This window comes from Oenanthe melanoleuca, chromosome 3 (assembly GCF_029582105.1).
Source record: "Oenanthe melanoleuca isolate GR-GAL-2019-014 chromosome 3, OMel1.0, whole genome shotgun sequence".
Taxonomy (NCBI): domain Eukaryota; kingdom Metazoa; phylum Chordata; class Aves; order Passeriformes; family Muscicapidae; genus Oenanthe; species Oenanthe melanoleuca.
The window spans coordinates 17,500,496-17,524,011 of NC_079336.1; the positions used below are offsets into that span (position 1 = coordinate 17,500,496).

The 23,516-nt window shown below is 37.3% G+C and overlaps 1 protein-coding gene across 1 annotated transcript in view; it reads left to right on the forward strand.

Annotated features, from left to right (window-relative positions):
• The window catches only part of MYT1L (myelin transcription factor 1 like), a 223,116-nt gene that overhangs the window by 110,616 nt on the left and 88,984 nt on the right, over positions 1-23,516 (forward strand). The window contains exon 5 of the mRNA XM_056488499.1: positions 8,736-9,109. Within this exon, the coding sequence (XP_056344474.1) occupies positions 8,736-9,109 (374 nt within the window). The remainder of the gene's footprint in view (positions 1-8,735; positions 9,110-23,516) is intronic.

Here is a 23,516-nt window from a genome sequence, read left to right on the forward strand (position 1 = left end):
ATATTCAAGGGTCTGGTAATAAGACATTATCAGTTGTTTCTTCTTGCTCTTGAACACACAGTTGAGTATTTGCCAATTTAGGATTGGAATAATCATAAGGTTAGAGGGAAACTCCAGCAACATAAAGATAGTCTTGAAAAGATTGTGAAGCTATAGGGGGGAGAATTATTCAAGTGATGCAGCAGCTGCAGAAAGGAAAGAAACAGGTTTTTGGGTTTTTCATTATGAAAGTACTATGGTATGTGGTTTTACATTCTATTAGGTATTGTCTTTATTGAATCTGGACAGACAGTTAAAAAAAGAGAGAGAGAGAAAAAGTCTGGGACTTGTCTCACTTTTAACAGATTTCTAAGTGGTAGAAATACTTAATCACCACATCTCACTTTATTGTCACTATGCAAAGTGTCTAAGAAAGATAAGATGAATATCCTGCCAGGAGATTCCTGTTTCTCTGCCCTGAGTTATGAAGGCATCTTTGCATGACATGTATAGACTTATGTTTTGGAAGCCATGGGGTAGGTGAGAGATGAACCCCATCAATGACATCATAAGTCATGGGGCAATCAGATATTTTATTGATTTATTTGTGTAAATACTTATGAATAATCAACAACTGCAGGGCATGTACTTTGCTAACCTATGCTGCCACATAAGTTTTTAGTTTCATGATGTGTTACATACATTTTTTGTATCTTGTTTGAAGCGAGCTCTCCATGGCTGAGAATTTTCCCATATATTTGTATTTGCTGTGCCTTATTTTCCTCCACTGAACATCTGTTGTGTTTGGCCAATTACATAAACTTGTTTGAATGAGTTAGTTATTGCAAAACTTAAAGTTTCCTTTTAGTTGTCATATTCTAAGAACAGAGGCTTTGGTGATGGGTGAAATGATCTCACCAGCCAGAGGGCAGGTTAGTTTGTCAGTGTTCCTCCCAGGGTTCAATAACACCAGTTTGGAGTCTCAATGAACTGCAGTGGGGAGATGCTTCACATGGAGATGGATAGGGACCAATGAAATTAAAGATTCCTGCTTTAACTTAATTTACTGTGATTGTATTAACTACATCAAAGCTATTCTACTTAATTTTGTTTAAAAAAACATATTTCAATATCTGAATTTTTAAAACAAAAAATACTTGAGCTTCATCATTTACTTCTGGCACATCATTCTATCTCATATTATTTGTTATTTCTAACTCTTTTGGCAGTGCTGCTTTTCAGGCACAAATTTTTATTTAAGGTTCATTTAGTCAAATATTGCTATACACAGATGGATCTGTGCTATGTGCATGGCTTTTCATAAGTTTAAAAAGCCTCTGAGGAGCAAAAGGGTAGAGTTGGGTTTTAGAACTCAATGAAGAAAGTATTATGTCTTCCTCTGTCTTTTGAGATCCACCATGCTTTTGGATACTTCTGTAATTTTTCTTACTGTTCCATAATGTGGAAAAGCAAGAATTTGCAACTCCAGAAGTAAAAGCATTTTGAATGTTCTACATTTCACTTGTTCCTGTCACTCTAGCTTGTGCCTATTATGGTAAATTAATAGTTTTCACTGAATTGAATTACTATGGTATACATACTTAAACTGAATAGTCAGTGAAGTTCTGTTTGGTACAAAGAAATGAAGAAAAGATGGTGTGTTTTGATAATGCACACATAAAAGCACTTCCTGCTTATAATAATCTGATTTATTTAATCAGAGGCAGAAGCTCATGAGAAAGTCTGAAATACAAGAAAACTCTGTTTGCTGTAGAGATGAGTTTATTGAATTCTAAAATATATTTCTTAATTTAAATTATAATTTAAATACATAAAAAACATACTAATTTGGTCACACTTTTAAAAAAATATTTAAGCATGTAAAATCAGATTTTCCAAAGCACTGGCTCTGGATTAATACCTAACCTCAACTGAGAAGATAGGGGTTCGGGCAGTCATTCTGTAAGTAGCCTTAGATGCCACGGTGCTTGGCAGTGCAATGGTTGCAAGAAGCATGCCTGATTCTGGAACAGTATTCAAGGCTCTGGCGCAGGTGCCAGCAGTCTCCTGGAGATCATCTAGATTGGGATTCATAGCACATAGGATGCTAGCACAGGGAATTTTAATTCATCTGGTTGGAAGCACCGAAACCAGTGTATCCCAACTGCATCTTCTAGGCTGCAGTTAGCCATCTCTAAAATAAAACCCCCAAAACTCTGTATCTTACTTGAACTTTGACTTGTTGCTTTTCCCATTTTCTCTTCTATAGCTTAAGTGATTGGACTTCAGCTCTCACAGCCTGAGAAAATTTGACTCAACACCTCCCATATTCCATAAGAGTATGCAGGCATTATGTGGTACTTATGTGGGGTAGAAAAGATTCCTGATCAGTGTGGCTTAGAGAAGTAACTTTAATTTCCCACATGAAGTTTGACTTTACCACTCTGCAATTAGCACTGTCCACTGCTGCTCATTCCTGTAGCAAGTTGGCATACTTTAAGCAGTATTCAAATATGGATGGAAAATCATCTTCAGCTGAAGGAGTTTATTCTTGCAATTGAGTAGGCAAATTGCTAGGCTGGAATTAATCTATTTTTCTGAATTTATCATCATTCTTTTATTCCTACCAATTCATTGATCCAACTTCACCCAGAGAGCTACTAGCTCTTCTTTATAATAGTGCATAGTCTGCTGGAAAGGGCTTCCTACTGGAGTGCAGGGAATTCAAGCTGTAGAGTTTGCTGGAATCTTAATATTTATTTTCAGGTCAGCTTGTATCAATTGATGGTATTGGCCCTTTCAAGCTAATAGTCACTGCCTTGAGAGTGATTTAAAACGTTGCAGTGTTATGCAAATTAATTAGATTTGCTCATTCTTAAAAGGCTGGATTTGTTAAGACTGCTTATCTGATAAATGTCTGTTTTCTCAATACCCTAAAACTCTTCATCTGGAGGTCTGGATTTGGAAGTTATCTAGTCCAGACCAAAAATAAGACTTAACAATATCCAGTGGGACAAGTGTAGATGCCTTGGGAACTTTCTGCCTGAAGCCTTAAACAGAAGTTTGCTTCCAAGCATATTTTTCCTAATTTACTATCTTAAAAATGGTTTATGATAAAATTCCACCTCAGAACCACTTCAGCTATTGAAGTCCTTAATTTAGTCTTTCTGACAATCTCAGTAGGTGTTTGTATAACAAATTTTTAGATTCTATTCCCTACCAAATGTTTTGGTTTCTGTTAAATTGAATTCTCGCATTAACAAAAGAATGAGAACACTGTTACTGGGGACACTTTTTAGTCTGAAAAAAGATTTCATAAGATTTTTCAAAGTACTACTAAGAAAGAAAAAGATATCAGTACTCCAAGAAAAAAATGTTATTCAGATTTAGTGCATAACATTGTCATTATCTTATTTTTCTTCACTTGGATCTTATAGCATGAGGCATCTGAAATAATATATTGAATAGAAAAGAGATATAACGAAAGAAAGAATGCTGGTAAACATGGCACATAGGAATTACTTTATCCAAACTGGGTATTTGAAGCTGACTGAACTCTTAAGAGTCATATAACATCCCTTTCTCACTTTCTCATTTTCCTCTAAGAGGAAAACCTTCAGATAAAGGTGTCATGTTCCAACTTTGGTATGTGAGTTGGCATTTTGTGGAGAGAAAAAATACTGGTCAGTAATCTGATTTAGAAAATCCCTTGTGTTTATTTGGTCCTATACTATGTACATTTATCCTATACTATGTACATTTACATATATATGGTAATTGTTACAGATTAGAAATAATAACCATATTAATTTTACTGAAAATTATATTATATTAGTAAAAATATATATTAAAAATCAATGTGTTCAAGTCTAGACAAGAAATATCTATTTCCTGAACAATGCTCCTATTGAATGTATCAGTGAGTAGCATGATAAAGTTTTTAATGGAGAAAAATTGCATGAAAGTTAAAAAAAATAATGTTAGTCATTTTCTAACTAAGGAGTATAAAGTGATATATTATTTCTTCCATTTCTTCAATTATTAATGTCTATATGTCCTCTTGGAGCTTATCACTCTGAAATTCAACAACATTCTTTCCACAGTAATTATTCATGACATATTCCAAAAACCAGAGATGACTGAGACACACAGCAAAGCAGTGTAGAATATTCAGAAGTGTGTCTCAGGAAGCCCAGATATATACCCTGTGGAAAGCCAAGAGAACTGAAGTGTGAGGAGAAAATAAGACAAACATAGCTGACCAGAGAAATACAGGGAGCAATGAAAGAATGGATAAAGAGAGACATGACACATAAATCAATGTGGTCAATGCTCTGAGCAGGGATAAACAAGTCTAAAAATAACCAAATAAGGGGATGATCACAGAAGCCAAAATTGAAAATGCAGAGAAAATTGCAGAAGTTGTAAGGACAAATTATATCAGCTTTCACAAATCTATGAGGAACAAGAGGTCAATGGGAGAAACTGTCATCTCCGTGTGTAGGGAAGTCAGTGGCAGAGGCTGCTGGGAGCCTCTGGTGCAGCCTTCCCCTTGGTGTGCTCGCTGGGACACCACAGGGAACATGCCAGAGACAAGGAGAAGTGTCCTGGAGGCAGAATCTGAAAAATTAATGAAACAAAGGATGAGAGCGGAGCAGGATAAGAAAGAAAAAGCAGAAAATAGGGCAACTTAACAGTAGGCTTCAGATCTGGTGGCCTGTTTCCCAGGTTTCTGAAACACATGATAAGGGTTTTTTTAACTCTTTCAGTCTATGAAGTTTGCAGTACATGAGGTATGTATAAGCTGTTTGAGGTATACAGTTGAAAGGCAGAAGGAAGCCAGTGCAAGCCAGCATTGCACCAAATTTAATATTGCACATTGTTTAACGTGAAGAGTCATTGCAATGGTAGCTGTATCAAGTATAAGTAAGACAAAAACAGATTCAGGGTTGCAGAATATCTACAAATTAATTAGGAAAGTTTACAAAAGCTGACTTGAAGTTAACTAGTGATAGGACAAGGAGTAATGAGTAGAAATTGGAAGAAAAAATTTAGTCTGGATATGAGGAAGAAATTCTTTGCTGTCAGAGTGTTGAGGCTGTGGATCTCCCATCCCTCAAAGTGTTTGAGACCACCTTGGACAAGGCCTTGAGCAATCTGGTCTAGTGTAAGGTGTCCCTATCCATGGCAGATGGATAGATTATCTCTTCCAACCTAAACCATTCTGTGATTCTTTAAACTAGCATAACCCATTTGCTTAGAAAAAACACATATTTCCAAGCCTCAGTGTTGGATACAACTATTAAAATATACAAATCCTTGTTTCTTGTAGTTAATGACGTGTCCTCAGTTTTAATTCTATAAGCAAAGACATTGACAATAGGTTCATAAAGGTATAAACTAAAGTTGAAGTTCACAACTTTACTTGAATAGCTGAGTTCCAGATAGTTATTTAATGAGATTTATAAAAGCATCAAAGTCACCAGACAGCTAACTGGAATTGATTTCTGTTGCCAATTATGCACTTTCCAGGGGGCCCTGAATCCCAAGTAAAGACATAGATTGTCACAAACTTTATAAAATATTGTGTAGAAGACCATAAAGATGTGATAAAATATTAAAGATGACAGAAACTGGTAGTGACGATTTCTGTCTTTGACCAATAATTTGTATCTAGAAAGTCATTCAATTCTTTCTAGTCATCAAATACAAAAAATTAAACGAGAGTTCCAAACAAAATAGATGTATTTGTTATCCCCCTGTCCTCTGCCTCACTTCTTACACTTCTGTGAATTCCAAAAGAGATTGTTTTGGGGCATTACTAGATGAAAACTGTTACAAGTATTTAGTGTTCCTAAATGAAAAAAGATTGGAGCAAGAAGGAATTAACGTTCTGGCTTTAATGTGAGAAAATGGCCATCATTGGATGGGACTTTGAGCAGCCTGATCTAGTGAAAGGTGTCCTTGCCCATGGCAGGAGAATTGGAAGTAGATGATCTTTAAGGTCCCATCCAAACCAAGCCCCATTCCATGATTCTACGAAAAATTCTAGTTTGGATGAATGCCAGTGGAGGAAAATGTTCACAGTTACACATCTTATGGGTGCCCTTTTAGTTCAGAGCTGCCCAAAGGGTCATCAGTACCACTTACAAATTTCTAAGAAGGTTATAATGAGAGGAAGACGAGAAATCCTGGGGATTTCTGGGAGTAAGCCTACTCACATCTTTGGAAATAAAGACCCGGATTTTGACAACATACAATGTAACAAATAATGGCATTGAAGAAGGTGTAGTGAGGGTAGTATGCACCAAAAGACAAAGAACAGAAACCAAGAGAGCAAGACATAAGCATTCGGTAAATGTTAACCTGTCTGTTTAAATCATATTGAACTGATATGCAAGTTTCTAAACCCTGCCTGAGCCCCAGGACATGATCAATTCTTGTTTTCTAGGGCGCAGCCTCTGTTAGACACCTAAATGTAGCTGGTTCTTCCCTAATTATCCAGCCATTTTCCTCAGCACAACACACTCCAAAATTCTAGTTCTAAGGAAAAAATCATCTGCCTTCTCTTGGAACTCCATGCGGGAGCTTAAATAGGCAGCTGCTGAATCCCCATAGCACCAGGGAAAGCACCAAAATAAACCTGCAGTGGTCAGAACTACAAGAAACAGTGCTTGCCTTTCACCTCAGGTTTTATGCAGTGTCCAGACAGATGGAGATTGAATTCTTGTTTGTGCCTTGACTGTGATGATGTGGGATGTTTTCCATGGAAGTAGGTCCTACTTTTCCCCTTGGTTCTGGGCAGCTGAGTCCTGGCCAAGAGGAGGACTCACAGGACAAGAGGCAGGGCAGTCATTTGGCACTGAACTGTGGTGGTGATCTAGGACAAGGATTTCTTCTATATTAATAGCTTTTACTTTAAAGTGTCTTTAGACAGAAACAAATATAGTCCAAAGAGAAAACACCAGAAGCTTAGGGCTACCTACTGTTTCAGATTTAGGGCTCTTAAAATTAGTGAAGATTTGAGCTTTTGCTTGCCTGTTGCATCAGAGTTTATTGCTTCCAAGCATGCTGGAGCTTGTTTTCCATAAGAGGATGCTCTTCCACCAAAGATGCCCTCTGGTTGGAGCATGGCTCTGGAATCTGGAGTTTGAGGATCTATTCCCCCTCTAGCCTGCACTACTAGGCCTCAACTTTGATGCAGGTGTCTGGAATCCATATTCTGCTAGGATTACTACCCTATTCCCAAGTGAGGTGCATTGGAATCTGGCTAGATGGATGTACTTATGCAGTATTTCTCCACAGTGGAAATGGAGGCATGTGGTTTTAGGCATACTGGATTAGACTTCAAAAGACACAATCCTTTGTGACTCTCTGTGTTCCTTAGATATGTGCCAGGCAGACTGTGAACAAGTGGTTTGAAATTTAGGTAAGACAATACCTAAGTTAAGCACTTAAATAAAGTAATTGGGTGCTTAAATAGAATTGTTTGTACCTAAGTAGCAGTTTAAGTAATTGGGATGCATACCTGCTGGGATGCAATAAAATTAGACCAAGATCAAGACTATGAGGACACCACATAGTGTAGCACTAAATGTGGTGAAGCACCAGATTTTTCAGTGGTCTATCAACAGAATATGAATCATTATTAGAGTGGAAGAAAATAAGAGAGACTCACTGTTTTGGGATAAAGGGAGAAAGCATATAACAGAGTATGTTATATATGCAGAAAAGGTTATAAAGAACAGTTGAAATATCTCAAAACTGGTTAATCATAGCAAGGAGACTAAAAACTGATGTAGCTTGAGTAATGTTATAATCACACAATGAAAAAGTTCAAAGAGGAAGTTCTTTGAACAAAATGTAATGTCTGTATGCAGTCACTCTACACAGAAAGTTGTAGAGGTTACACAAGGCAGATCAGGTTCAACAAGCACAGATTATGTGACCTCTGAGAAACAGGTGGCTACTCTGGTAGAAGACCAGGACTCTGAAGTACTGTTTCTGTTACAATGCATTAAAATGATCAATAAGGAAGTGGTACTCAATCTTGAAAAGTCCTTCCTCACTGACAAAAGATTTTGTTTGTTGTTTGATTTTTTTTTGATTTTTTTTTATGAGAGCGCTTCTAAAACACTGGCCATGATAATTATTGGGGTTGGTTATGTTGGGGAGCTTGCCTTCCCATTTGTCCAGCCTTGTAGCATATAATAGAGAAAAACAGTGGGGAATTTAAGAGTAATTCATTATTATTTTTGTATTATTAAGTTATTATGTATAATAATAACAAACAACAACATTTTAAATGTGATCATATTTTTATTACTTAAACATCATTGAAACATAATTGCACACAATAAAAATACTGAACACTACAAAGTTAGGGTCATTGCTTTATTCCTTAATTTTGTATTTCTAGCTATAGGTATGACAAGATTGGCAATTTTTAAACTATATTCATCTGCTCCAGAAAGGAGTGTAACATGTAGAAGATAAAAATGAATGAGAAGACACACACATTTGTATCATTTCTGAAACTGTTACACTGTCATGTATGTGTGAGTTTTTCAGGCAAATAATACTTGCATTTTCACCGGTTTTGTGTCCTCCCCCTTGGTCATCATTGCCTAAACATAACTTTGCTTTAAAAACATACATTTTGCAAACAGCAACTAATCATGATGTAGAATTAGAACATACGACTTAATAAAATCTGGAAGATAGTGTAATAATTTTCATATTTTATTTTTGAACAGTGTTTATGGCTGTCCATTGGCAAAAAAAAGAAAAACACAAGATAAGCAACCCCAAGAACCAGCCCCCAAAAGGAAACCCTTTGTGGTTAAAGCAGACAACTCTTCAGTAGATGAGTGCTATGAAACTGATGGAACAGAGGAAATGGATGAAAAGGAAGAGGAAGAAGAGGAAGAGGATGAAGAAGAGGAGGAATATTCTGATGATAATGAGGAGCAAGGTGACGAGGAGGAGGATGATGAGGAGATAGATCGAGAAGAAGAAGAGGAGATTGAGGAGGAAGAAGAGGAGGATGAAGAGGAAGGTGAAGATGTGGAGGATGAAGAGGAGGAGGAAGAAGAGGAGGAGGAAGAAGAGGAGGAGGAGGAAGAACGTGGTAATAATCAGAGTATTAGTAAAAAGTAAACAATGTGTGTTTTCTGGGTTAATCTTCTAGTGTGGTGTATGAGGATTTAGCTGTTCAGTTCTCATTAAAGTTAATGGAAGTCATGCAGTTAAATCTCTCTGCTCCACACTGAAAATATACCCCACTGTGTTCTCTTAACATTTATTTTAATAAGTCTGTCTTCCAAATATTTTTAATACACCAGCACTCACATTTCAAACAAGGAGGGTGGAGGTATGTTTGTCCTAAAAATTCTTGCATAAAATGTAATTCTAGCAGTGGATTAATGCATGCAGTTACCAGGAGAATATTCATGAAGGTACAAGCAAAGCATCAGCTACAGCTGGGTGCCTGTACTGATCATTTGCAGGGGTATTTTCTAGATCTGTTTATAGAATGTCAACAATTGCCCACATAAATTCTGTCACAATTTTGAAGATAATTTTTGTGAGCAAAAATGGACCTTTTCCCTTTGAAAATTTTTCCCTAGACTTTCCCCACCCCAAGAAACTATTCAGAACTATTATAATATATTTTGGTTCTTTTAGACTTGAATACTGTGTACTTTAGTTGATTCTCTTAAAAATACAGTGAGTGACAGGTTTACATAGATAACGTCTTTCTGAAGTTTATATATTTTTGTTATCATGCCAGGCATAAATGCCATTTAGATATATAGATTACTGGTAGTAACCAAATTAATGCAGTAACAATGTGATTAGCCGATTCAACTGTCTCTTTTTTTGGGATATTGGACTTTATATAATACTTTCAAAAAATATAATTACTGTCCATTTACTCCTTATGCTGATGACAGACATCATAATGCACTGGGGTGAAATGAAGGAATCATGCAAAAATTAATGAGCTATCTAAAAAGTATTTTGTTCCCATTTCCAGGGAACACGTTTTTGGTTGGGTAGATTCACCTTTCTAACCAATAAAAATATAAGAAAAGCTTTCAGCACTCCTCAGTTGGATTCCTCTTAGGAACCAGGTATGAAAGTTGTATGACTTTTGTTTCAGCATTCTGTAAGGTCAGATCTTAAATCTTAAAGAAAGACTTTGGAAGTATAATTTCCCTTTGGGCAAGATGGTGGCCAGCTGGGTGGCTATCAGAGTTTTCTCAGATACTGCATCAGTAGTGTTTCCTCAATTGCCTGAGTTTTTACCACAAAATTGGTAGAGAATAAATGGTCAATCTTAAAAGGCACATGAGTTTGATGCAACAAGGAAGTTATTTCCTTTTGCAAAGAACTCTGCTGTTTCTGAACTTGGAAGAGCAGCTGTGTTAGTTCAGGCTGATGTGCAACTGCTGTTGCTCTCTTGATGAGCAAGTGCGAGATGTCCAGCAGTTTCTTGAAAAATAGCTGTGACTAAGTTTGTAGGTGCTTAGATTATGGTGCAACTGCTGCTGTGATTTCAGCTAACATTAAAAACTTTGAATCTACACTATCAAAAATGATGAAAGAAAAAAAAATACTAAAACAAATCTCAAGAGCTCAAGAAAATTGCTTCTGGCAAGCCAACAGGCTTGATACTCAGTTTATTTTTCTGTGATAATGAAACACAGTGGTTTACTTATTCCAACACAGTTACACATGCAGTTAGTGGTCCTAATCAATGTGAAGAGGCTGACATTGTTTTTGACTGCTTTCCTTCCATATATAGTAGGCTGTGGTTAAGAACTGCAAAAAATTTACAAAGGTACCTCTATTAGCTGCTCTGCATATTACTTGAAATTAAAACTTACATGGGTCAACTTTTGCTTCGAAACTCATGCTATTCCAGTAATAAAACAAATGTACATTAATAAATAAATACATGTTCTATCTAAATGATTAGTCATTAAGAAAAATTCCTCATGAAATCAGGGAAGTGATAATAGAATTTTATTGGAAAAGTACTTAATGATCCTTTTGAGTATCAACATAGTAATCAGTATGCAACAGTCCCAGTTAGAGCAGAAATGATTTACAAGGAAGATTTTCAACTAATTAATAAGGACCAATTAGTTTGCCTATGCAGAAGAGTAGAGAGTGATAACAGTTTGGTTTTGGTGAGGTCTAGAGGCTAATCAATAAATCATATTTTTTAAAATAGTTTCTTTCCTATTGTTTCCAAGAGAGATACTGATGTTTCACTTTATCCTGCGTGTAGCATAAGCTGCATTGATAGATTTTGGACTGCTGATTTTCCAGAAAATAAGGTGCAAAGATAGTTGTTCTTAAACTACATGGTCTGAATATGACTCTTGCCTTTATCTATTGACTATATGGAAAATAAGATCTGTCAGCTATGGATTTAGTTGTCTCAATCACTTGCTGCTCACTACAAGACTCACTATAATATTGTAGTACACCACCTTATAAGTCACCTTAGCAGAAAGTCTTGATTAGTGTCATAGTATTCTTGTCCCTTGAAATAGAATGCAGAATTATCCACTGGTCAATAGGATGCCTACATAGTTCTCATAAACGTTTCTGTCATTAGTGCTGTAGATGATGGCTGTTCAAAAACTTTCCAGAAGTAGCTATAGACCAAATGAACAAAACAATTAAAATCATAAGTATTGGTGACAGAAGAATTCCATCAGACTATAGAGACAGAAATGGGGAAAAGGGAGAAGGGAGAGGGTAGGTAGGATGGTAAGGGTTAAGGTATTTTACCATTTCTTAGATCAGATTCAGTTTTCTAGTAGAAAAGGGTAAATCCTGGGAAACTCAGGTATGTCACTGGTGTGTCATTGCCCATTCCTTTTTTGTTTAAAGGAATGGGAATTTTGGATGGGGTTCTCAGCAAATATAGATAGTGTACAGGTAATGTAGATAAACAGTTCCTATTGAAATACTTGGGCATTCACTGAAACCATCACAGCCTTTTTGAAAATCCCATCTTTGTAGCCTTGTCATTGATAATCTAAAGGAAATGGAACACACAGATGTATCCTAACAGTCTGATAAATCCCAAAATACTAATTTATAACTACAAGGAAAAAAAAAAAAACAAGGAAACTTTTTTTAATGAGTCCTAAATGCTGTACTTGTACTTCCGTACACAATCCTTTGAACCAAAATTCATGTTTTAACCTCTCCACCAATGGGTAGCATATCCTCTAAATTTCCATTAAATCTGAATCTCTTTGAAGAGCAGGTATGTATCTATCTATGAAGAGACTTGAGAAGCCCTTATGTTCAACTCAGCCACTAAAGGAAAGATTATTCTTTCTGATTTCCCTTCTGTCCCAGGAAAAAAATGAAAGATAGAGATGACATGTTTTACCTGTGATAACCTGTAAATTGAAATACAAATGGGAAGGAGTGAGAGTAAATGCTGCTCTTGGAGCACCCCTTCTCTGTGAGGGCAACTGCCAAGAACCTTTGGTTTAAAAGCTGGAGTGTACATTCAATTTTCAAGGCAAACCAAAGTACCTTCTTCTGAGATGAGCTTGCTTCAGGTAGTTAGATCTTGAAGACCATTTCACAGTGCTTTTCTATTTAAAAAGAAGAAAAATCTCTCTTGGAGAAGTTCCTGGAACAGATGTTCCAAGGAACCATTTAGTCTGTATTCCATGAAGATATTAAAAATTCTTGTACTCTGGGTATTTTCTAATCAGGAACAGGAGGAGTTAGGTTGATTCTAGACCTGAAGAAATTTGATCCATCATTCAAATTCATTTCACAGATGATGCTACAAAAACTATTGCAGTTTCTTAACAGGTAAATTTGGAGTCTTTTAGAATGTTCCTTACATCTTCTCTTGTACTCAAAGTACTTGGCATAACCAATATACTAATATGTTGTATTGCACCTAATTTTTCAAGTGAAATACACTTCAAAAACAGCTGTAAACAACAGATAGAAGTGTGTATTCAAAGGAGATGCTGTACAGGTTTTTCTAAGAAGAAAAACTAGCATGGACATAGAGAAAGACGTTCTACCTGTTTTCATATTTCATAGAATAGTAGAATTATTTAGGTTGGAAGAGACCTCTGAGATCATTGAATCCAACAGTATTTGTTTAAATTGTAGAATTGTTTTTAAAAAATCTCATAGTATTTTTGTGGTTTTTTTTCTTTCAAATGCATAGACTCAACACAGATAGACCCTCAAAATATGAAATTCACCTATCAGCTCTATTAAAATTATTAGTGCCCTCCACTATCTTCCCTAGCAGATTGCATCTGAAGTGCTTGTGTTCTCTAAGCAAGAGGATACCAATCTAAAAGATGAAAGAATCCCATATGCTGAGGAAAACATGGTGGCACACAGCTTTCCAGCTGTGTATGCTGCTGAAAACACTCCTGATAAAGTAAACATCTTGATGAAATGAAGATAACCTATCTGTATTAGCAAGGTCATTTGTCAGCTTGCTGACCACTAATTATATTCATTTATTCAAACTGCTGGAAGGAAAGTGGTCATCTATTTGGTGAACACGGTAGGTGTTCTGTCTTAATCAGAGCAGAGAGCTACACTCACGTGTACCTCACAGACAAAACACCTAATATAAGTAAATTATAGCTTTAAATTAAGGGGCCAGAAAGCATAATTTCACTGCTTAGGACAATGTATTTGGGAAAAAGTGTCTTTTTCTGCACCAAAGAAGGCTAAAACAATATCTGATGTTTACATAGGCAAAGCAGATCTAAACTCTTTGCTAATAAATTTTGCTGCTGTGCTGTGCCTTGATAAAAGAAGATGCCCTGTGCTTAGGGTGTCTCACACCCTGAAAATAACAACCTGAAGAAAAAAAAAAACTTAAGAGTTGCTGTTGGAAGACATTTTTCCTAGCCGTTGCATTATTTTCCTTTGGATGAAAAGTTAAAATTACCTTTCTGGTCTACTTACCAGTCTGGTCTGGTTAAGTGCTCAAGCTTGGGAGTGATTGAGTCAAGGCTCAGGATAAAAACTTTTATTGATACTGAGATTAGCTCAGTTGATTAGGGCATAATGCTAATAATACCAAGGCTGTGTGTTTGATCCCTTTATGGGCCATTTCCTTAAGAGTTGCACTCAATGATTCTTGGAGTTCCCTTTCAACTCAGAATATTCTGTGAATCTGTGATACTTGCTTTTTCCATTGAAGAAGCAAGCATGGATTACAATATGTTCTGCTGTTTAGCTGTCTATATTTTGTATTGAGAGATTCAGACTCAGCATTTTAATTTCCAATTTTTGTTGGAAATAACACAATTAAAACATTTGGTACTGGTAGTTCAGGCCTGGAAACCTCAAGGTTGTTGGAGTAGGGTGGGGGAACAACTAGCTGGTAAACACCCCCTGGGCTAGTTCTTGTGGAAAAAGTTTGGATCTTTTTGTTACTGTTATGTGTTTGTGGTTGGTTGGTTGGTTGGTTGGTTGGTCGGTCAATTGGTTGGTTTGTTGATTGCCTAAATATGACTCAAGTGTTAGTAAATTCTGCTTTTTGCTGTATTTCATGATCAAGGTCTTCACTATACAGAGACAATATAATTTAAACTCATTAAATGGCATTATTTTACCATAATTTTTTAATTATCTGAAGTAAGATTGGGTCTGATACTAAGCTTGTTTGTATCGAGAATAATCAAGAATAGCTTTATGTCAGTAGAGTTCCATTTAAGTGAGGTGGTATGTTGCACATGTCATCCCTAACTTTTCCTCTGTTGAAGAACTGTTTTAGAAGACTTCCTTCAATTCGAATGTTTGACTCAGAAACTCAATAAACCTTCTAGACTGTGTCAGTGTTAGCTGAACTTGAGATGTTGGGCCCATTGTACTGTCAAGTTGTTTCAGAGCTTGTCTGTGACCAAAGCTTTCTCTAGTCTTGCCAGAGCAGCAGGTTTGGAAAGGAACCATGTATCACCAGTGCTGCTTTGGATTCTCACAGGTTGCAGTGCTCAGGAAAAGACTGTCTTTTCTGCATTTCCATTGCATCCTTCTGTCTGCAGAAAAATGCTGAGTGAATCCTTGATTTTTTTCCTATATGGAAAAAATCTATATGGTTTGTTATCTGGCAAGATCTTACAGTAAAATTATTTTTTCTGGAATAAGGTGGATTGGAGAAGAAATTAAAGTGCTGTAGTCTTAGAGCTGTAGCTCTGTTCTCACTTAGACTCTCTGTAACCTGTTCATTGCCAATGATCTCCTGGTTTTGGCACAACTGTTCCAAGAAGCCAGTTGGTTATATGATGTAGTGCTTTATGGAACCAATAATTAACTCAATTTATCAGCAGCTCTTTGCATCTGTATTTGTAAATGACCTGATGTTGTAGAAGGTCTCACATCTGGAAAATGTCTCTTCTAGAAACAGATTCAGGGGTTGTACAGAACTGAACTCTTCATGATCTCTCTTTGAATTCCTTTGTCTTTCACAGTGCATCTTCAAAGAGTCCATTGCTCACACTGTACTGCACCTTACACAGTGACCACAGACTCTGTGGATCCTTCTTGACACTACAGATATAATGACTCTTTAAAATAACATTTGCTTGGTCAGTATTATAGGTTCCTGTTTCTCCTCTTGTGTTTAGAGTGCAGCTCTCAAAGCAATTTTGATGACCCTGTTAGTTCACAATTCCCACTGGACTTATAGTGTTTGTCCTAAAAGAGTGAACACAAATGGTAGCTTTTCATCCTGGAAAGCAGAGAACTTTATTTGGTAACTCTGGGAGTTAATTTTGCTCTATTAGAGTGCCTCCAGGAGTTAATAAAATGAAATAAAATTACAGACCAGATTGATAATTTCTTCTGACCCATGTCCATTCTTATGAATCAAACTTGCAGTCCTAGAAAATGCCTCAAATTTTGTTTAACTGAAATACATAAACCTAAAAAATAATTCTTTTGAAACAAAAGCATTGTTATGTAATGAACATATATATGTAATTTTGAATACTTTTGTATTATGGAAGCATTTCTTCCTTATTTTACAGGTCACACAACAATTGATGTTTATTCTTTTGTCACTTATATCACATATGACATAGTTTTTTTATCGTAAGAAATACTTGCCCATCTGTAAATTAATGTATTTTTCAAATTTTTTTCCTTGAGAGTGGGAGCTACAGTTAGTGAGCTGGACAGCAAGGAAGGCCAAGTAATTTAGCAGAATACAAAAAAAAACAACTAATGATAGGAAAGAAACCACCTGAAGGAGGCTGGTTTTGGTCAATGTTGTTGAAATCCTCTGAATTATGTGGCAGATTAAAGCTTCATGCAGAAAGTACTGAAAATAGTCACTAACATTAAACATTTCAAGTATTCATACCACCACATGGAGAGTGTAGCAGATATTATATGCTGTCTGCAGTAAATATTGCTATAGCAAAAACTTGTGGTGGCTCTGTCAGAGAAAGTTAACAGGATTGACAATTCAAGACTTAGTGAGGGTTTATTAGGTGAACTCATCATCTGATAGTTCTGTCATCCCAAAAGCTTAATTTTGCAGGCTATACTATTAAATAGGCAGGGTAAGTACTAGTATTGCCATAACATTAAAGGAACACCACAGGATAACTGAACTTCCAATTTCAAAACCAGACAAATCAAGCAGACATTTTCTTCCTTGTACTCCACAGACATGGATTTCTGACAGAACAAGGGCAAGGTCTGTGTGTCGTGAACACTTCCAGTCACCTAACACAGGAGTGTTTGCAAAGCTGCTCATGCCTGTCAGACTAGGGTTCTGTCATTACAAAGCATCTGTGGTGAGATTCCCTACTTGTCATATATACTTCAAGGCAAGCTGTGCAACTGCTTTTCTTCTGATTTCTATTGTATCAAATCTATTGTTTCACCAACTGCCTCCACTTATTATAGAAGTTCTGTATAAACAAGATGCATCTGCTAAGCAATTTCTTGGACACCCTGTAAAGAACTGGGCTGAAGATTTACAGAATATTGTCATTCTGTCATCTGCAATAATTAAAACATTGTTCAACTTTAGGGCTGGAATCCAGTGGAAAGTTAAAAATTGTTTCTTCTTCTGTTGCAATGTGTTGAACAAAACTTTGCCCTCAGATCATTAAAAAATATATATAATTTTTTAAAGTAATAGTGGAAATAGAGAATAACAAATCATTATTAGGAATGACTGTTAGGAATTGGGCTGAAGTTGGACTTACAAAGGGTATACTAAAGTTTACAGTAGTGTTTTTTATTATCTAGTGAGCACAGTCTCTGAATGTCCTGTCCTCGAAATGTAGCAAAAAAGGACAACTTTTAGATGAATAGACACTGGAATCCTGTCTTAGGAACCAAGGATCCTGTTACAACTGTGGAGTGAGATAAATGTTTCACATTAGAATGGAATGAAAGTTCTGCCTCATCTGTAATGCAGGTGCCTGAGTAAAGTGTAATGGGTGATGCAGGAGTTCAATGTACAGTAGGTTGGAGATGAGAGCAGTGGCTGCTTTGCATAGGGAATGCTCTTACACATGCTGATGGACCTCTGTCACACCCTAGAAAAAACATTCAAGAACTGCCATAGGCCAAAGTGGGTCATTCTCCTGAGAAAGTGGGCCATGCTGAGATCTCTCTTTGCTCCAAGGAACCTATAACCATCTTATGGCTTGACTTCTTAATATTAGGCTACAAAATCAGTCCTGGGCACAGGGAACAGACACTGTATTTCTCTCTTCAAGGCACGAGTCCTTTTATAATGTCTACAATAAAGACATTGCATTTTTGCCAAAATACCAAATAGCATAAAAACATCAAATAGCATAAAAAGACCCAGTATGGGTCTTACTCTACTCTTGTGTTTTTTGCTTCCTCATGGACCTTGAATCCAGTCTAGCTTTTGTTGTGGTGACTAGCAAATGTTTTTGGGAAATGTGTTATGCCATATATATAAAACATGAGAGCTTATACTCTTCTGGTTCTTTAAGTGAGTGACCCACTAAACAACATTCTTAACCTGGGCGATGGGCAGGTGGGGGTGAGCAGGGAAAGTGAAGTAGAAAACAGGCTGTTCTTTGCTTGGCTACAAATTAAGCAAGCCAATCAAAGCAACACTTCATGGGAAGCCTTTTTCTTTCTGGTGTGCATTACAGCATACCTATTGGATTAGTTTTGTCTGGAAACTTATGTATGAAAAGACTCAGTGTTAGCATACTTTGTTGCTTAAATAGCAGAGAGGCAGAGAGCTTTGTAAGGCTGGAGCTGTACACATCAAAGCAGAGCTTTGAGTTGATGAGTGTTAAGGTGTCTCCCAGGTTTAAGGCACAGATGAGTACAGATGTAGTTGTACCACCAAGAAAACCAGAAATATGACTGCTCCTTTCTATACAACATGCACATGAGAAGTCTAATCTGAAAGGGTTTTAGAAATTACTGCTGCTATTCATAAGGGTGTTTTTTAAAGGATTCTTGTTGAAATCCACATTAAAGATATGAGTTTAAGAAAAAATTTGACTTGGTGGCTGGAGGGTCTTAGGACACAGAAATGGAAACAATAAGTTCCATATGTAAAAGGGATGACAGAGCTTATGAAGGAAAGAAAAATGCAGAAAGATGTAAAGAAACACTTAAGTGGTCAGCATGGAAATACTGCAGACAGAAAATGAAATATGCTGTTAGGATTCCTTCATGGACAGCAGGATATGACAGATGTGAAAGCTAAAGTAAAGAACCTGCATTATGTGGAATCTTTAAATTATCAAGTAAAAGGCTTTAAGATGAACAATCAGGGCCAAACAAAATACCCACACCCACAGGCAATGCAGGACATTTTTTTCTGTTATATTTTCTCCTCCCTAGTTATATGTGAGCATTTTCCTATAGTTCATGATGTGAAGTAGCTTACTGTGTCTTTTTTTTCTTAATTATAGCATTCTTTGTCATTAGTAGAATCAGAGCTAGACACATGCGGAGCATTTTTAGATATCCATCCAATATATGAAAACTCTTTGAGACTTTTTATGATATTGTAAACAAGGATTTTTAAGCTACAATTGATGTCTGTATAAGATACAAACAGCAATGAGCAAAAATTACTAACTGTTTAAAAATGCTTAACTGAAAGTCATAGCAATATATTTAGTAAAGAACAACTGTCTTTTGGCAAGTAAGTTTTTTGCTTGAAATCTTGCACATCTTTGAGAAGATAGATAGTGTAGAAATAACGTACACAGTTTATCTTAGTTTTAGGAATGGATTTGATGCAGTTCCATTTAATTAATTCATTTTAAGTCATAAAATGTTATACCGCATCCGATACAAAGGAACAGAGGGGGAAAGTTCATGTTGGATAGGTTAATTTCACTGGCTCCTAAATAGCTCAGATACTTCAGTGTACAGAAAATTAAGTTAATGAGATGAGAACCTAAAAATAATCAAAAAGACAATTGAAAGGGGAGCAATATGTTAAAGTGAAAAAAATAAAACCAGAAATCTTTTCAGGCAGAAGTAAAGGTGTTGGCTTTATCTCACATACATTACTTTCACTAGAGAACTCCAGCAAAATAACTTCTAGGCTGAAGAACCCTGAGATCAGACTCAGATTCAGGTTTTAGTTCTGGTGTGGTTATTTGATTGACTTTTTTGTTGTTGTTGCTTGTTGTTTCTGCAAGGATAGTTATTTTCAGCACAGATGCCATGCACTAAGGCTGTGCTGCTGTACTCAATTTAGGCACTGTGAGACTGGCAACAAAGCTACTGCCATCATAGCTAGTAGGTACATATTTAGTTGGAAATGTATAGAAATGTATGTAAGTTGTTACTTTTGTCCAGCAAATACACTCCTTTTAGGAGATACCAGCTTTCATCAGATATTTTAGTGCAGATCTGAGCAGCAGTCTGAAATCTCTCCATTTCTAAAGTGGGAGCAGTGTGAGGACTTTAAATGGACAGGTATTTGGAAGAGCCTCGCTGGAAATATCTTTGCAGATGCCATAGTGACATAAAAGGTGGTCTCTATCTGGTATTATAGCATACATTTCCTGTTTTTAAAAGGTGCCTGGTATTTTACTCTCATTCTTACACACTTCCAGTCACATAGGCCATCTGTACATATAGGTGGCAAATAAACAGAAGGTACTAAAGACTCTTTGTATCTAGCTAACACCCATTGTGTCACCATTTTCTCTTTTTTGAGGTCCACTGTATATGTGTACTTGTCTGACTGGAGTAGCATGATTGGCCAGGGTTGACCCTGGCTAGGTACCAGATGTCCACCAAAGCCACTCTTTTCATTCTCCTCCTGAGCTGGGATAAAGTCTGGGAGAGATAACTCAACAGTTGCCATCAAAGGCAGAGCAGAGTCAACTTGGAGAAATTATTTGAATTTACCAATGAAGATCAGAGTAGGATAATGAGAAGCAAAATAAAGCCTCTTTTCCAGGGTCTACCTGCTCTCTCCAGGGGTGCAGGGAGACAGGGAATAAGAGTTACAGGCACTTCATCACAGGTTGTTTCTCCCACTGCTTCCCTCTCAGAGAAAGTTCTTCCCCTGCTCAGTATGGGGTCCCTCCCATGGAAGACAGGTCTCCTTCTTCAGTATTAGTCTTTCCCATGGGCTTCAGTTCTTCACACTGCTCCAGCATGGGTCCCTTTCTGCAGGGTGCAGTCCTTCAGGAGCAGATCCTCCAGTGTGGGTTCTCCATGCGATCAGCAGTCCTGCCATCAGCCTGCTCCAGCATGGCTCCTCTCTCCACAAGGCCACAGATCCTAGGAGCCTGTTCCAATGCAGCCTTCCACAGGGTCACTGCCTCCCTCAAGCACCTACTTGCTCAGATGTGGGGTCCTCCACAGACTGCAGGTGGATCTCTGCTCCACCATGGCTCTCCATGGGCTGCAGGGGCACAGCTGCCTCACCATGGGCTGCACCATGAGCTGCTGTGCCTGGAGCATCTCCTACCCTTCCTGTTCCTCTCATAGATTCTCACTCAACTCTTCTCTGTTTGCAATTACTTCTGCCCAATACATTTTTTTTCTGAAATATGTTATCGCAGAGGTCTCCCTGCCATCACTGATGGGCTCAGCCTTCTCCAGCAGTGGGTCCACTGTGGAGTTGGCTGGCATTGGCTCTCCTGAGCATGGGGGAGGTTGCTGGAAGTTGTAGCCCACCCTGCTACCAAAACCTGCCATGTAAACCCGTGGTAAATGGTTCACATTTGCCTTACTCGTTCCTTCTGAAATGTATTTTCTATTGATCCCAGCTTATGGGTTTTCCTGCCTTTGTCCCTTCAGTCACATTAATCGATGACTAAATCTATGTGACTGAATAAAACAGATCATAGTCCACTCATTTAATGCCAAGTTCAACTGTTGTGTGATTTGGGTGCATGTACAGCTAATCTTTTACCTTCCAGAATATGTTCACCACATCCAAACTCCTTGGGAATGGTCCCTAACCAGAGCCTCTTCATCTCGACATTGCTGGAAAACTGCTAAGTCACTCGAATCAAAATCATGCCAGAGCCTCACTAAGAGTATAGCAGCATGAATAATCACGTTTCACTTCTCTGTTTACTGTTCTGCTCCTAATTAAGAGGGATAGAACAGAATATTAATAATAGAGGGCTATAACCAAAGAGGTAAAGAATCCTTTGTGTTTACTTTCTTCTTATACTATGGATTATTACTCAGCCTTCCCTGTCATGAGAACATAGGGAACGAGACAAGTTAAAAAGATTTAAAAGCTAGATGAAGGGATAAAAATAAAGAAGCAAACACCCTAACTAAAAGCTTTATATTTCAGATGAAATAAAGTCTGGCACTTGTGCATATAGATGTCTTTGTCTTTCCAGAATCCTTGGCACTGAACTGAAGAGAAACATGAAGAAGAAATTTAAATGATTCCATATTTTAGATGAGGTTCTCTCATCTTCTAGAATGGTAGCGATATGTGCCTCTGTCCCTTTGGCCAATCAGGTCATCTTATGAATGTACAAACAAACGTTTTTTGATAATCAAACATAGCTAAAAAAGTAATTAAACTTATAATGGAGACCAAACAATAATGTAAATCATGCAGTCATAAGCATTTATCCCTTCCAAAATATCCATAGTATCCCATCCACACCAGCCTTTCCTGATTTATCTTTATCTATCCTCAACCAGAAGGTAGTTCCCTTTGGGTAGCTCCTCATTCCTTCCACTCAGCAGTTTCTACTGTGGCATACTAAAGATACCATTGAAATTCAGCAATGATCAACTTGAAAATTTTGAGTAAAAGCAATAAGGATAGGATTCATTTTAATTGATAACCAATCAAGATAAATAGGCACTTTTAGGGGATAATTCAGCCAATTTACTATAGATGCCTATGTTAGGATGAAAAATCAAATCCCAGGATGCATGTTTTTGTCCATTAGCTGTGAATGGAATCTAGATGTGTAGTTCATATGTTCAGTATGGCCTGACACTGAGTCAGAGATCTGAACTGAAAGAAACAGTGAAATGAGATTATGTTTCCCTGTACTAAGGATTCCAGCCTCTCGTCTCAGAGATTTGTGTGCGAGAAAGAAAATACTGCTTTATAAACTGAAAATGTGTTCTTCAGGCTGCATTCTTTGTAAAGTGATGAATATGAGAGGGATGTAGGCATGGGTCACTGTCTCTGGAGTAATCTTAGGTATAGCCCCATGAGAAGCTCTGTACCAAGAGCTCTCTGAGTGGGTGTTCTGCCATCAGTGCAGCTGGTCCTCTGCTCCCCTGCTGTCTTCCTGCTGTATCCCAGTATCTGGAGAATAGCTTTGGCTTCCTCATTGCCTGGTGCCCTGCTGAGCTGTGGAACCCTGAGAGAAGACAAGAAACTGCCAAACTACATTGAAATATTATAAGGCTATGAGATAAAATATCTTGCCTCCTGCATATTGACTTCCTGGGGAGAAAAAGTAGGATGAAAGGAATTACAGTCATCAGCTAAAGCCATCTTATTATCTGCCCAGACAGAAGTCAAGTTAAAACAATTAAGGGCTGCCTAAACCTGATTCAGAAAGAAGTGTGGACCTGGTGGGAGGGACTGGCTGAATTGCCTTGTCCTTGCAAACCCAGCATATCCACTTCTGTTCACGGATAATCTCAGCAAGTTCCTTCTCAAACCTAAACATATGCCTTTATACCAAATATTGCAGATACTGAAAACCAAACAAACAGCCTTCATACCAATCAGGGACCTTTCCTACTTAAGGGATGCATGTAGGTAACTAAAAAGTATTTTCTACTGTCTCTGTGGTGGAGGAAAACAAGTTATTTTCCAGAAAATTCATTGCCTTTTGACTTTTGAAAATAATGTTTTGCTGTCAGGATGAAAAGATTTGAGAAACAGAAATCAAAAGGAAAAGAAATTATTATTCCATTTTATGCAGCACTTACACTTTCGTGCGTGGAGTAATAGGTCCAGTTTTGGGCTCATCAGCACAAGAAAATCGTGAAATATTGGAGTCCAGTGATGAACAACCAGGATGATT